Here is a 16,053-nt window from a genome sequence, read left to right on the forward strand (position 1 = left end):
TTAATTGGCACATAGTTTAGAAATTTTACCACCCCTGTGCTCATAATTATTGCAGAGGCCTTAAAAAGCAAGGCAACAATCGCGTGTCTATCGCATGTTGCGCCTGAAGTCTTCAATTATACACAAGTCCTAGAAATAGAAACGGCCATACCGGTAACAGACAACAACAAAAGAATCGCTATATTAAAAGTATCTGATTAATCATAAGCATAATACCACTTTCTGTAACCTGAGGCTAAAAGTTCCCGGGAAAAGTTCTAACTGCGCCTTTATTTTGAATAAACAAACAACCATAGATTACTGAGTATGCTAATCCAGTTCAAATCCATACACCCCCTATGGAAGACAAGGCATTAATGCTCTGCATGCTAGCCAAAAGCTTCAACAGAAAAAGTTGGAAGTTTTGAAATATTTTCTCAAATATCAAGAGCTATCTTAAGAACTACTGAACCAATACAAGGCTTGTTTGTACTCATTTTAATGCATTTTTCAAGCTGATTCCAAATATGGTCATGAAAATTTACATTTCTGAAATCTTTTAATTTTTAAAATTTTTTTGAAACATGTCATCTGCAGTTGACACCTGCGTGAAGAGAGTTAATCTCTTACACAGGGAGTGTGAATAACAAAATAGGGTTACCTGAATGGATGACGCCATTTGAAATTACCCCCACCTCCTGTGTGGGAGATTAAGATCACATGTTCCTCAAAGGGTGTATGAATATCAAGTGGAATAGCCCATTGGCAAAGACTTGTGTATGATGGTACTATATTTTCACTATGGACAACAATGACCTCATCCCAATAGCATAGTTCAATAACCTCAATTAGACAATCATAGTGCAAAATTTGACCTCAAGTTGCAGAGTATGAGTTTTTGTACCCAAATATTCAAAGGTTATGTGCAAATGTATTGAGGTTAAAGAACTGTGCGCTGATGGATGAGCTTGTTGTGGATCCTAGTGTTTTTGCCCTCCTTTTGTGGCATTCAGTACTTTATCACCCACTGACCTGCATTGTTATATATGCCCAACCTAAAAATACCAATTACTGCTTTATGATTGTGACCTATTGAATGTCCTTTTAGCTTTTCTGTCCTTTATATATGCTTTACAGTAAGTTCAACCAGTTTTAATTTTTTTAAATAGTGAAATAAAATAGATAATATATTTTACTCGGGTTGTGCGGTTCTCGTAATAGGCCTATCTCTAATTGCCCAACACCCGTTACCCATAAAGCTGCCCTGACCTATTAAACTACTATAGGCCTCGCTCGCCGTCTCTCAATGATCAAGATCCAACTTGATACAACTCTGTTTTGTAGCTGTGACGCTTTCTTCGGTACCACGATGTATAAACCCAATGTTCGCCTCTAGCTCTTCCAAGTTCTGAGTGTCCTGCTACTACGTTGGAGGACCCCGAAAATATTAGTATTAGATTGGATGTAGGCCGTTACTTAAGTAATGAAATCAATCAGGAGAAATGTCAACCCAATAAGGCCTAATATTACGGGTTATAGGCCTGATTATTTTATTATCAGATTATTTTTCGCGGAAAAACAGTGGCATGATCGACGGGATTATTTTTATCACAATGTTAACCATTCTGGAGGACCTCGGGAATAGTCATGTTCTGCTGAAATAGGCCAATGCACACGTTTCGTATTGAAATATGTGTTGAAAGTAGGCCTATTGGTCCGATGAGGTGGCCTAATACTTTCCGATGCATGCATTGCGCCCGTCGGCACTCCGCGTTAGATACTACGCAATAGCGCCCCGCGAGCACTAAATTGTGCACCGCGCGAATGCGAACCACGCGAACGCGCACGTGATAGCGCGCGGACAGAGAGACGGACGGACACGCCGTAATTAGTATTATTATAGTACTTTTTATCGTCGTTGGGCAGGAAAACCCTCATGCACGTTTTCGCCGCTACCCAAAAACGGAATAGTAACAAAAAGTCAAAATAGTGAAAATGCACATGTGGTTTTTCTAGTCCTGCCAGAAGCACCTTGGCTATTGGGGCTCGACAAAGCCAAGCAGCGCCGATAGTCATTCCTGAAGGACCAAGTTTTTCTTGCCCTGCAATCTGGTTTTTACCAATTTACAATGCTCAAACTGGGAAAATCTAGTGGTGGAAAAAGGGTTTATAAGCTGGCAGTCCAGTACAATTCTCTGGCAATATGTGAATAGGGTTATACTGAGTATGCAGAGTCTTGGCCAGAAATCAGAAACCACCCGTCCAATCTATACCAAAATTTGACCCTCATATATAAAACAACTTGTCTATATACCCATGGAAGGGTCACTGGGTTCAAATATGTCTTGATTTGGCCTTTACATGTCACTTTGAATTAGTCCCAAGTTCATATACCTTTAAAATCATCTGTTTTAGAGCTATCACATCTGTAAAATCCATTAAATCTACCCGTCTAAAATTAGATTAGCCTGTCTTAAAGACGGGCAGACGTATGGCTGGCTAAGACCTTGTGAGTATGGGCCAAGACATATACTAATGTATCACACTGCAGCTTCAGTTTTCCAATTCCACTCCCGCCCACTATTTTACTTACGTTATCCCCAGATTTTGGATCATAGAGAGCAGCCACAGGTGCACCACTTGCCACCCATAATGTCTTAATCTTGGGTACATAACACAGATCTGTAATGGTACTAATGAAGCCATCCAATCTATGGGTCAGCTTGCCGTCTGAGACCAGATTTTCACCACTTTGTCAAAAGAACCTGTTATCAACCTGTTTTAGGAGACGATAATTGACACAAAGGATATTAATCTTGGGCACATAACACATATCTATAATAGTTTTAATGAAGCCATCCAATCTGTGGGTCAGCTTGCCATCCTGAGACCAAATTTTCACCACTTTGTCAAAAGAACCTGTTATCAACCTGTTTTAGGAGACGATAAATGACACAAAGGATATTAATCTTGGGCACATAACACAGATCTATAATAGTTTTAATGAAGCCATCCAATCTGTGGGTCAGCTTGCCATCCTGAGACCAAATTTTCACCACTTTGTCAAAAGAACCTGTTATCAACCTGTTTTAGGAGACGATAAATGACACAAAGGATATTAATCTTGGGCACATAACACAGATCTATAATAGTTTTAATGAAGCCATCCAATCTGTGGGTCAGCTTGCCGTCTTGAGACCAAATTTTCACCACTTTGTCAAAAGAACCTGTTATCAACCTGTTTTGAGAGACGATAAATGACACAAAGGATATTAATCTTGGGCACATAACACAGATCTATAATAGTTTTAATGAAGCCATCCAATCTGTGGGTCAGCTCGCCACCTTGAGACCAGATCTTCACCACTTTGTCAAGAGAGAGACAGAAAATGACACAAAGGATCTTAATTTTAGGCACATAACACAGATCTGTAATGGTACCAATGAAGCCATCCAATCTATGGGTCAGCTTGCCGTCTTGAGACCAGATCTTCACTACTTTGTCAAAAGAACCTGTTATCAACCTGTTTTAGGAGACAGAAAATGACACAAAGGATCTTAATCTTGGGCACATAACACAGATCTGTAATAAAGCTATCCAGTCTATGGGTCGATAAGCTTGCCATCTTGAGACCAGATCTTCACTACTTTGTCAAAAGAATCAGAACTCATCTCTTATTGCAAATCTGTATTTTGTTTGTTTGTTTATATTGTCTTGTTTTGTCTTGCTTGAGTTGGCAGGTTCAGATCTAGCTGTATCGCCAACTTTGATGCTGCTCAAGCTGATTTAGGGATTCAATCATGTTTTACCGTTGTTCATCACCGTTTAACAACGATGCGGCCGCGTCGTCTGCGTGGTTTACTTCGCGAGGGTAGCTTTAGCTGCCCGAGCGGTAAACTACGCAGACGCGCCGACGCGAGTTGTTAAACGGTGATGAACAACGTGAAACATGATTGAATCCTTTCAACAACGAAAAGAAGCTAAAGACCGTATAATTCACGATTATTTCACGGGAAAATGTCAGTTAATCATTGTCACTAAGCCTTACAAAAACTTACGATGATTTCTCTGTTAATATCATCAATAAAACTACAGAATAAAACGGCAAAATTTAGCCGCTATCTGAAAATACTGAATTCAACTTGTAAGCTTGCATACGCACAAAGGTTCCAGGCATGATGAATTTTACGCGCTCTCGCGTAACGCGTAGTCTCGCTCGCGTTCGCGTATACACTACAGTAAAAGTGTGGATTCATCACGGATTAACAACGGTTGGCTCCTGTACAAAGGTATAGGAGGAGTTGTTGAAAATGATATGACTATAGTTTTGGATTCTGTTTTTGAAAATGTCTAAAGTGGCTGATGAAGTGACGTCCCCATGAAGATTATTCCAGTCCGTCACAGTTTGAGGGAGGAAGGAGTTAATGTAGATGTCCTTTGTTCCTTGTACCTTGAGGAATTTGAGGTGGTGACTATCCCTAGTTCTGGTTTCCGTTGACATGGTGAATACGTCTTCCCTGTTGATTGCGACTATCGGTCGTTCATGATTTGTACATCATGGACAGTCTGTTGATTCTGCCTCGGTCTTCCATTCTAGCTTCTCCAGCATTTTTGTCACACTGTTGCGCTGCTTACAATCTTTTAACCAGAATCTGGCTGCTTTCCGCTGGATTCTCAGCCTCCAGTAGCATCTTGTCTCACCTTGTTTATAATGACATGAGCCATTACTTTTTATTACCCTAGCCCTTTAAAAAAGTACCTTTGAAAACCTTCTAATGTGGACAGAAATGCTAGTAATACTCTTCCCATTATTGCACACATGGATGCCCATGAACACTTACAAAATACTGCATGCCAGTCAACCATGTTACTGGGCTATTCCAGTTGAAATCCATACACCCCCTATGGAAGACATGACCTTAATCTCCCACACAGGAGGTTGATTTCAAATGGAATCACCCATTCAGGTAACCCCATTTGAAATTCACAGTGTGTCTATAGGGGGATACTTCAATACTTGCAATTATACCTTCAAACAAGGATGCACACCCAGCCAGAATACCATGATAACTGTGGATGCCTAGTTCCTTTCCCTTTATTATCAGCATATTGCAAGCAACAAAAAAACGAAGTCTCATTTGGTAGGGTCTAGGTTTGATAGTAAAATTTTGAGTGAGTCCACAGTTTGGAGCTTAGCTTTGGGCATGCAAGGTCCTTGGTTGGATAGGAACAACTATGTGTGTCCTTATTTGTGGAGGGTTATAGGTTTGCACTTTGATAGTAAAAACTAATGGGTATTAGGTTAATGTCCACCATGGTTGCCTGTGTTCACACATGCATGTGGGTGTGTGTGTGGGTGGGGTACATGCAGGCGTACATGTGTATTCTACTCACCATGTATTATTCTCAGTATCTTTAACTAAGGATAAACAGCAGATTCCTGCATCATGTGCCTTTGGATTTCTGAAATGACAAAAAAAATTGAAATAATATTGAACACAGTGGCATAGGTATCAACTTCTGTAATCTTTCTTTATCAAGGGTAAAACAGCTTCAGTGACAAGCACCGTTTTCCAAGCAGGTCCTTGTACAAAGTACAACATACATTATATATGTATAATGGGCATGTCTGTATGGAAAGGCAAAAGGATGCAACATCCCAAAACTGAACTGAACTGATGTGCAATTCTGTTTGAGAAGGAAAAAAAGACACAACATCCCAAAACTGAACTGAACTAATGTGCAATTCTATTTGAGAAGGAAAAAGACACAACATCCCAAAACTGAACTGAACTGATGTGCAATTCTGTTTGAGAAGGAAAAAAGACACAACATCCCAAAACTGAACTGAACTAATGTGCAATTCTATTTGAGAAGGAAAAAAGACACAACATCCCAAAACTGAACTGAACTGATGTGCAATTCTATTTGAGAAGGAAAAAAGACACAACATCCCAAAACTGAACTGAACTGATGTGCAATTCTATTTGAGAAGGAAAAAAGACACAACATCCCAAAACTGAACTGAAGTGCAATTCTATTTGAGAAGGAAAAAGACACAACATCCCAAAACTGAACTGAACTGATGTGCAATTCTATTTGAGAAGGAAAAAAGACACAACATCCCAAAACTGAACTGAACTAATGTGCAATTCTATTTGAGAAGGAAAAAGGATACAACATCCCAAAACTGAACTGAACTGATGTGCAATTCTATTTGAGAAGGAAAAAAGACACAACATCCCAAAACTGAACTGAACTAATGTGCAATTCTATTTGAGAAGGAAAAAAGACACAACATCCCAAAACTGAACTGAACTAATGTGCAATTCTATTTGAGAAGGAAAAAAGACACAACATCCCAAAACTGAACTGAACTAATGTGCAATTCTGTTTGAGAAGGAAAAAAGACACAACACCCCAAGCAAACTGAACTGAACTAATGTGCGATTCTATTTGAGAAGGAAAAAAGACACAACATCCCAAAACTGAACTGAACTGATGTGCAATTCTATTTGAGAAGGAAAAAAGACACAACATCCCAAAACTGAACTGAACTAATGTGCAATTCTATTTGAGAAGGAAAAAAGACACAACATCCCAAAACTGAACTGAACTAATGTGCAATTCTATTTGAGAAGGAAAAAAGACACAACATCCCAAAACTGAACTGAACTAATGTGCAATTCTGTTTGAGAAGGAAAAAAGACACAACATCCCAAAACTGAACTGAACTAATGTGCAATTCTGTTTGAGAAGGAAATAAAAAAACCCCTTTAAAAGGGTTAAGCAGCGTCAAAGGAAATCTTTGAAATTTTGGAATCTGTGATGATTTTTTTTGTAAGGGGGGGGGGTAGATGTTTTACTGTTGTATTTTATTACTTTTTAAACAATTTTGGAACTCAACATGTCCGATGTTTAGGATCTTAATACTGTCATGATTATTCTTTGTGTTTATGTGTTAACTTCATGTTTGCTTTGGTGTTTAGGTGTCTTTTACACTTAGTGTGAATTGGACAGGCCTAAATAAACACTTTTCAGTGTTAAAAAGTGTTACAAAAACTCTAAACACTTTGATAAAGTGTATGCTCAACGAAATGTTTGGCATTTAATAGGTTTGTGTTTTATGCACACTGTTTGAAGTGGAAGCAAAGGAGTTAAGCTATATACTGTGAGAACACTTGAGTAAAAGCACTTGAATTGTACTTCGTGTAAGTTTATTTGGTGGAAAAATATAACGTTCAGATGTACATATAATTATAAAAATATTAGTTACTGGCAAAAGTAAGGCTCTGTTGAAAGATTACATGAAATCTGGTTTGGCAGATGAGTTGTACAGTTTGTACTGGTAAATGTGGACATTATAAACGTATTTAAAGTTAGATGTGGAGAAGTACATCTATATAAATAAAAGGAAGTCGCTAAATCTTGTTCGCGAATAGACTCGGAGATGATTTCACTTTCAGTACATTGAATGAAGATTGAATGCTATAATCGCCCCTTGCCAATCGATAAACCAAGTTTTATAGTTTTTTGGACTCGTTACCAGTCTCCGCGCGTAGCGTAGCGTAGCGTAGCGTAGCGTATCGGCTACCATGACTATCCTACAGTTGGAAAATCATCATACAGGTATCAAAGTACAGCACAGAAACCAGTGCTAGTTTACGTCACTCGGAAGATCTGCGTTATAAAAGACATACCATTATATTTTTAGGGAAACATAAAATTGTAATCTGGCAAATCAAGAGTGTTCCTAAATTACACACAAAAGACACCATTATAATTGGTAAGGTAATGCCCTGTCAAGTTTCACTAAGTTTTCATCTGGTTTCACTAAGGGCACTACAGTCACTTTATAAAATGGCGTGTCGTTTGTTTTTAATCAGAGTATAGTGCAAATTCACGACTGAATAATATAATATAAGCTAATATAACCCCTTCCAAATCTGGTGGTCTCACCTTAGTTAACCTCTACTTACACTGTCAATACATACTACAAACCGGCCAACCCTTGCACAGACTGTTAAAAAGACAAACTATGCTTATTCTCTTTCTCAGTCATGTACTGCCATGCAAATCAAACTCATAACAAAATACAGCATGTGCATGCGCCTAACCTGTAATATTCTAGGCTCATTTGAGCTCAATTATCGTAATGTATTTTGAATGGTGTATCAACGAAAGTTGAGGAATATCACCTAATCGTATGCAAGCCATTTCAGTGAAATTAAATAGGGAAGCATCGCCTGCGGGCGCTGCTTCAAAAAGACACAACATCCCAAAACTGAACTGAACTAATGTGCAATTCTATTTGAGAAGGAAAAAAGACACAACATCCCAAAACTGAACTGAACTAATGTGCAATTCTATTTGAGAGGCAAAAGGATGCATCATCCCAAAACTGAACTGAACTAATGTGCAATTCTGTTTGAGAAGGAAAAAAGACACAACACCCCAAGCAAACTGAACTGAACTAATGTGCGATTCTATTTGAGAAGGAAAAAAGACACAACATCCCAAAACTGAACTGAACTGATGTGCAATTCTATTTGAGAAGGAAAAAGACACAACATCCCAAAACTGAACTGAACTAATGTGCAATTCTATTTGAGAAGGAAAAAAACACAACATCCCAAAACTGAACTGAACTAATGTGCAATTCTATTTGAGAAGGTAAAAAGACACAACATCCCAAAACTGAACTGAACTAATGTGCAATTCTGTTTGAGAAGGAAAAAAGACACAACATCCCAAAACTGAACTGAACTAATGTGCAATTCTGTTTGAGAAGGAAAAAAGACACAACATCCCAAAACTGAACTGAACTAATGTGCAATTCTATTTGAGAAGGAAAAAAGACACAACATCCCAAAACTGAACTGAACTAATGTGCAATTCTATTTGAGAAGGAAAAAAGACACAACATCCCAAAACTGAACTGAACTAATGTGCAATTCTGTTTGAGAAGGAAAAAAGACACAACACCCCAAGCAAACTGAACTGAACTGATGTGAACTTCTGACTGCAAGCATTACTACAGCATTCCTTTTTCCTCTTTACCTACCACACACACACATTTAATGGTTCTGATAAAAACTAACAGGCTTAAAAACATACCTAAATACAGGGTTGAGTCCTTTGTTGCCAGGATATGAGGAAGAGTCATATATCACTAGCTTCTGGTCAAATCTGCAAGACAAAACAAGATATAAATCACACTAATCTACAAATTTGTAGCATCTCTTCATTGGACTATTCTAAATTGATACACTTTCTATGGAAGATATAAACTTAACCTTCCACACAGGGAGTGTGAATCTCAAATGGGGTATTCTGAATGGGTAACTCCATTTGAAGTCTACACCCCCTGTGCAGGAGATAAAGATCATGTCTCCCATAAGGGATGTATGGATTTCAATTGGAATATCCTATTGCTGTGGTTTTCTTACTTGAATACTTGGCAGGGTACCAAAACATGACGAACAAACAACTAATAACAATCATACCAATTTTCAGCACTCTTCAGATAATTATATTGTCTGATTTTCTAATTCGATATCAAAATATAGCACTAAAAGCATGTTAAATGTTTGCTGGATGCAGCTTAATGATTCAAATTCCACAGCAGAGACTCTGGTTTCACCGCCATCTTTGTGGCCCTGGAGGACATGATTTTTACACATTTGCATTGCATTTAAGTCAAATATTTTTCGATTTATTTTAAAAAGTATTTAGGGGACTATAAGTTATGGACCCTATACATGCATGACACAAAAATTAAATTTTGGGTTAGGTACTGAGTTAGGGTTAGTCAGGGTTAGGGTTAGAGTTTAGCAGGCAAAATATTTATTTTTTTAAACTCAAACTGAGGACTGCCCAAATTTTGCCCCGTTAACAAGCTTTTGATTGAAAACATGTGGCTCATTTACCAGGTTTTGCATTTAAAGTTGAAGAAAAACTACTCTTTTTTTCCCCTATCATGTCCTCACTTACCCAGCTGAGTAAACCCTGGACTCCAAACAGACAATACACTTAACAATATCGCTGTGTTCTCTACCAACGTATGGATTCTGTATTTGAATCATGTGACCACTCTCTCTATCTGCACAAAAGAAGAATGATATCAAAAGCTAAGATCAGTAGCATGCACAGGTTTTCAAAAGTAGGGAGAAAGCGGCAGATCCACGGGTCTTGATTCCCTTGACTGCTGAAAACATTTTCCAACAAAAATATTTATTGCCTAATATTCATATGTTATAGCAATTAACAATAGACAGTTAATTGATTTCATAAATAATAAGGATCGACAAAGCATTAATGGTCAATCGAAAGGTCAAACTAATTTGATTCCATTGCCTTATGAGGATAAAACTATAATTGAATAAACACTAGCTGCTGGGGAAGGGAGAGGGGGATGGAGAGGGAGGGGGGTAAGGGATGAGACTTACTTTCATCTAAGTTGTAGACACACATGAATCCATTAAATCCACAGATAAGCTGATGTCTGCGTAGATTAATAGCCATGGTGTAGATAGGGAAGCCAATCTGAACAAAACAAATAAATAACGAGATCTGATTGCGTTCGCCTGCGACCGCGAGCATGCACAGCCAGCAGTGACAAATGAGTTATGACCCCGAATCTGTGAAAACCGGAAGTGATCCCTTAATTACATTTGACCCAAAAAAATATTACATAGTGCTTAGGATGTCATAAGGAATATTCCTGGTGAATTTCAGCTTAATCGGAACTTATACATGGATTTTGATTTTTTTTAAAAATTTATGATTGACCTTTTGACCCCTTTAATGACCTTTGACCTCAATGAAAAAAAAACCCTCATATACACCGACAAAATGCATTGTTTCAATTTTAATTTAAAAATTCTACTTTGTTTAGTTGTTGAGATAAAAATTCTTAAAGTTATTTAGCTAAAACAAGAAGTGACCCCTTAATGACCTTTGACCCCAGAAAATAAAAATACCATGCATACATCAGGTAACACTAATTCATGTATGCTGATTATATTACTCTGGTCTCTTTACATTTTGAGATAAAAATTTTTTAAACTTTTTTGATAATTTTGATTTTTGACCGGAAGTAACCCCTTAATGACCTTTGACCCCAAAACTGTAGGTATCCTAAAGACCCTAGCTAGTAGCAATGCATGTGTGCTAATGGCGACTCTCTGCTATGTAATATGTAAAGACAGTGATTTTTTGAATATTTTTTACAAATTTTTCAGACTTTTACCGGAAGTGACCCCTTAATGACCTTTGATCCCAATTCTGTGAAGGACTTTTAGACACTGGCTATAGGTGATGTATATGTGCAAGTGACGTCACGATGCTATGTTATATGTGGGAGGAGTAGCATTTTTAGTGAAAATCACGTTTTTGGCCACTGACCGGAAGTGGATGACATTTGATCGGAAGTTGATCATGTGACATCTGTGACACCACCCAATAGTCCTAGTGACCAACTATGATCAACATGGCTGAAAGCATGTGGCTACGATGGCTGATTTAATGATGTTGACAGAAAGAAGAAGAAGAAGAAGAAGAAAGAAGAAGAAGAAGAAGAACGCGGTAAAAAGAATGCACAGCGCCGATGGCGGCTGTGCAAATAAACACAATCAGTTGCAGGTTTTAATACACATGTGTATTTATATTGCGGGATGGGGTGTACATTTTTCATTAAATGGGACTTTAAAAGGGTTAAGCAGCGCCAAGGATTTATCATTTAAATATTGGTCCAATGCAAAACCCACCCATTAGTGGCGTAGCTGGCGGGGGGGGGAGGGAGGGAGAAGAGGGGCAGAGAGATGGCGAATCCATACGATATGCAATACCATATGATTATTATCGATAAGCCTGGCCAAAATTGTCTATTTGGGCCTCCGCCCCCCCCCCCCCCCAGTGCAGGGAAATTTGGTGGATTTCGGCCCCCGCCCCATACAGGCTTGCCCCCCTTGGAAAAAATACCAGCTACGCCGCTGCCACCCATACAAAATCGCTCAAAAGGTACCATAAAACCGTGGCACATCCGCGTATACCTCGAACCAGGGAGACTCCCCCACGTGTATTTTGTATCGTGTATGATCATGAGAATGATTGAATATTACCGATAACCTCGCTTTTCCTTGTGTTTATAACACTTTTTTACTCCCGTCCTCTCCCGGCGTCCTATATCAAAGTACAATCATGACATGACATGAACTGGCGGCACGATAAAATAACATTTTCAACCTAGTTTTTGACCCCATCGTCTCCATCTATCATGAGCACCCCTATACATCAATCATCCGAAGATTGAAGAATGCTTTGCCAATCGATAACCAAGGCATTCGTTTCCTATAGGCCTACTTGACAACATTTTATGCAGAACAAGTTTATTTGGCGCTCAATCACTAACATGCATGACCACATTAATGTTGATTCCAATTCGTTTATTCCACTGAATACTGTGAACTACATCAGGCCGATTACTCCCCGCTATACTCACACGCAAAATAGGGGTGTTGTGAGAGATAAGACTGTTTATATCAACTGATGACCAAAATTAAAATGATGACGTAACAGATAGTCACTAGTACGCTTGACTCGTAATGCATTATGGGGGTTTCACTCTCATGTAATCTCTTTCTCAGTCAGTTACTGACATGTAAAACAAACCCATGACAAATAGAGAGTGGGCATGCGCCTACGCTGCATAAGGTACCCAGGTCGTGCTAAAAGCACGCCACTGTGCATTGTCAATGGTGTATCAAAAAGTTGCGGGATATAGCCAGAATCGTATGTAAGCCATTTCGGTGAAAATAAATAGGGAAGCATTGCCCGGGGGCGCTGCTTCAAAAAGAGTGTCTATCCGCGAAATTGGGGAAAATCTTACCACAGCGGGTCTTTCCGTGAGACTGGGACAAATTTTGGGTAAAAACATAAACATTTATACAAATTTTCAAATCAAAATTTGAAATTATTTGAAAAATTTGAAGAAAAATAATGAGGGGTGGGTAAAAACATACAAATTTTCAAATCAAAATTTGAAATTATTTGAAAAATTTGAAGAAAAATAAAGAGGGGTCATTCGGTGAGAGATAATCAAAAATGTGTCCAAAATGGTTTGGCACCCACAGCACAAATTTGCCAAGATACAAGAACCCCCCCTGAGTAATTCACTTACGTCAATCCTGTCATGTACAGAGCCTGCTGTTGACCATGCTATAATAATGCCATCATTGGAGGAAGAAAACATCACTTTGCCTTCTTGCCTACAAAGAATATAAAAAATATAAGATAATATACAGGGTGAGTCAAAAAAAGTGCAATAGAGCACAAAATCAATATTTATGTAAGAACCAAGTTAAACGTTCCCATTATTGAAAGTTTCTATAAGGCTGCGATCACATAGAAGTATACGGTATACGGAATTCGCTATACGAAATATGCTCATTCGATCAGGCTGAGTTGCAACTACCGTTTAATTTTTATTCATATGAGTCCTTTTACTGCGATACCCAATGTCATTATTTGTCCACGAGGTACCATGTATTTTGAATGAGAGCAAACAATGCACGAAAAGGCACCAGCTCTGAAACTGACTTTAACTTAAATATGATTGATTTTTGCATTATTTTAATATTTTTCTGTTCAAACAAACTTTCTAACATTATTTTAAGTCCTTCATACCCCACTTGACTCCAACTCCAGTTGTTTTTTAATCCCAATTAGTCCAACTTACTGGATATTTTGTAATTCATGCTACTTCAATTTATGTATTTCCTTTCAACATTTGAAAAACCTGCCCACAAATTTGTATGTTTTTTTATAGAGAATAAACATCTTTAAAGTAAAGGTAAATATGAAAATAACAACAAATAATGTTCCTTCTCCTTAAACAAGACCAAGGGCAATAACACCTTGGGTGCTCCATTTTATTTCATTGCCAATGAGGTTAATAAAATGGCAGTTGTTCCAAATTTTTTTTTCTTACACAGAGTGGGCTGACATTCAAGTTTAAGAGTGGGCTGACAGACAAACATTCAAATTGGGTATCGCTATAAAATGTGTCAAAAAAACAAAACTGTACATGTAAGTCCTAATTCCCAGATTTTGTCACACAAGGTCACCAATGGATATCATTTATAAAATGTTTTAAAACCTGAAAGGTTCAACTCGGATCTAAAATAAAAATGGATTCTTTTCTCTATTGCACTTTTTTGACTCAAGTACATTGGATTTTACCAATTTTACAAAAGAAAAGCCCATCTGGAGTGATTAATATTTAAAATTTTGTGCGGGCATCGTGCAAGGTCACCCGCCATTTCACCAAAACTGTAAATCCAAAATTTGACCCTGAAATCATAAACCAGTCCCCTGCACCCTGCCTCTAGGGGTTCAGTAAGTTCAAATAGCTATTACTATAGCTTTGATTTATTAGTCTGGTCTTGTTTTCAATTCACAGAATTTATTCAACCATTCTTTTTTTTCTTTTTTTGGTTGATCTGTTCGGGTTTTGACAACCCTGGATACCCCAAAAAAGCCACTATTGAAGCTTATTTCCCTTGGATTCCATGAATTTGAATAGGCTATTCCATTCAAAATCCACACTACCCTCTGGAAGATTTTGGAAATATCTTCCACAGGGGAGTATGTTTTTCAAATGTAATTAGTCAGGGTTAATCATTTTGAAACTCATACTCCCCCTGTATAATGGCTTTACCTACAATAGCTTCCACAACTGGAGTGAGTTTTGCAAATGGAAGTTACCCAATTGTCTATTCAATTTGAAATTCATACTCCCCGGGCTGTGAAAGATGTTTCCAAAATCTTTCAAAGGGGTAGTGTGGATTTTAAATGGAATAACCCAATACTGGAAGAGGTTGGGTGCAGTCATAGGAATATAGCCCATCATTCAATAACACTATGTATACTTTCAGTCATCTGGGATTTGAACAATTAGTAGATATTTAAATCTGGTCAACCAGAAAAACTCACTTTTGGTTAGATGGAATCACCAACGTTGCGGCCAAAACCTTTGGCCTTCAGCTGGGTGGATGCAGAGTCGCATGTCCCAACATCGACGCAAAGTGGCAACGATTCAGCTGTTTACAAACATCTTGACGGCAGCGGGCACAGTTTTGACATTGACGACGTTGTCATTTTGGACCGTGAACCCCATTGGTTTGAGCGGGAGTCAAAGAAGCAGTGTGGGTATGAGCGAACAACCGTCCCTCAACATGAGCGGGGCGTTAGAGTTAATCTGTCACATGGTTGGGATCGGGTCATCAAGCAACTTCCTCATCGATTGACCTCGGATGACCCTAAATCATCCACCCAGCTGAAGGCCAAAGGTTTTGGCCGCAACGTTAGTGATTCCATCTAACCAAAAGTGAGTTTTTCTGGTTGACCAGATTTAAATATCTACTAATAGCCCATCAATCAGCTTACCAGTAGAGAAAATCTGTGACCCATCCCTGATGCTCCGACAAGGTCAGGACCAACTTGGAACCTTCTGCCTCCCAAGATTTGATAAAACCATCTGCAATAATACAAAATAAATAAAAAAATAAAATAAAAAGTTTCATTATTGGCTGTCTTCAGTTCAACGACCAAATCATCGGAAATTTTAGAAATTAAAGTTTCTTTCTTGGCTATGACAGATCAGTAAATGAATTGAACCATACACTAACATGAGAACATTGCTAAAATCATGAAATACCCCCACTGTTGGTAAGGGTGGAAAGAGTGGGTTTGAGAGGTCCACAAAATGCTTAAAAGGGTGGGTTTGAAAAATTTCTGGTTAAAATGTGTGTCCAAATATAAAGGGTGGTCACAGATAAAGAGGGTGGGTTTAGAAGTCAACAATTGCAATCTCAAAGCTTACTGTAATTTCTGATTGAATGACACTAAATGAAACACAAAAAACATTGAAATCCCATTCTGTAGTGTTTGGTCATCTAAAACTTCAATATATGTAATTCTCTTTGGATGCAAATCTGCACCTCCTGGACCACCATAACATATTATTAGTAAGTAGTAACCACGCTTAGAAAGGGTGGGTTTCGGAGTTTTGG

General features: G+C 38.2%; 1 protein-coding gene across 1 annotated transcript in view; it reads right to left on the bottom strand.

The window, feature by feature from the left end:
- LOC140170204 (uncharacterized) overlaps positions 1–16,053 on the bottom strand; it is a 66,956-nt gene that overhangs the window by 46,263 nt on the left and 4,640 nt on the right. Inside the window, 8 exon segments of the mRNA XM_072193540.1 lie at positions 2,573–2,661; positions 3,403–3,503; positions 5,375–5,443; positions 9,098–9,169; positions 9,974–10,082; positions 10,429–10,525; positions 13,161–13,248; positions 15,428–15,518. Coding sequence (XP_072049641.1) covers positions 2,573–2,661; positions 3,403–3,503; positions 5,375–5,443; positions 9,098–9,169; positions 9,974–10,082; positions 10,429–10,525; positions 13,161–13,248; positions 15,428–15,518 — 716 coding nt within the window.

This window comes from Amphiura filiformis, chromosome 14, assembly GCF_039555335.1.
Source record: "Amphiura filiformis chromosome 14, Afil_fr2py, whole genome shotgun sequence".
In the NCBI taxonomy this organism is placed as follows: domain Eukaryota; kingdom Metazoa; phylum Echinodermata; class Ophiuroidea; order Amphilepidida; family Amphiuridae; genus Amphiura; species Amphiura filiformis.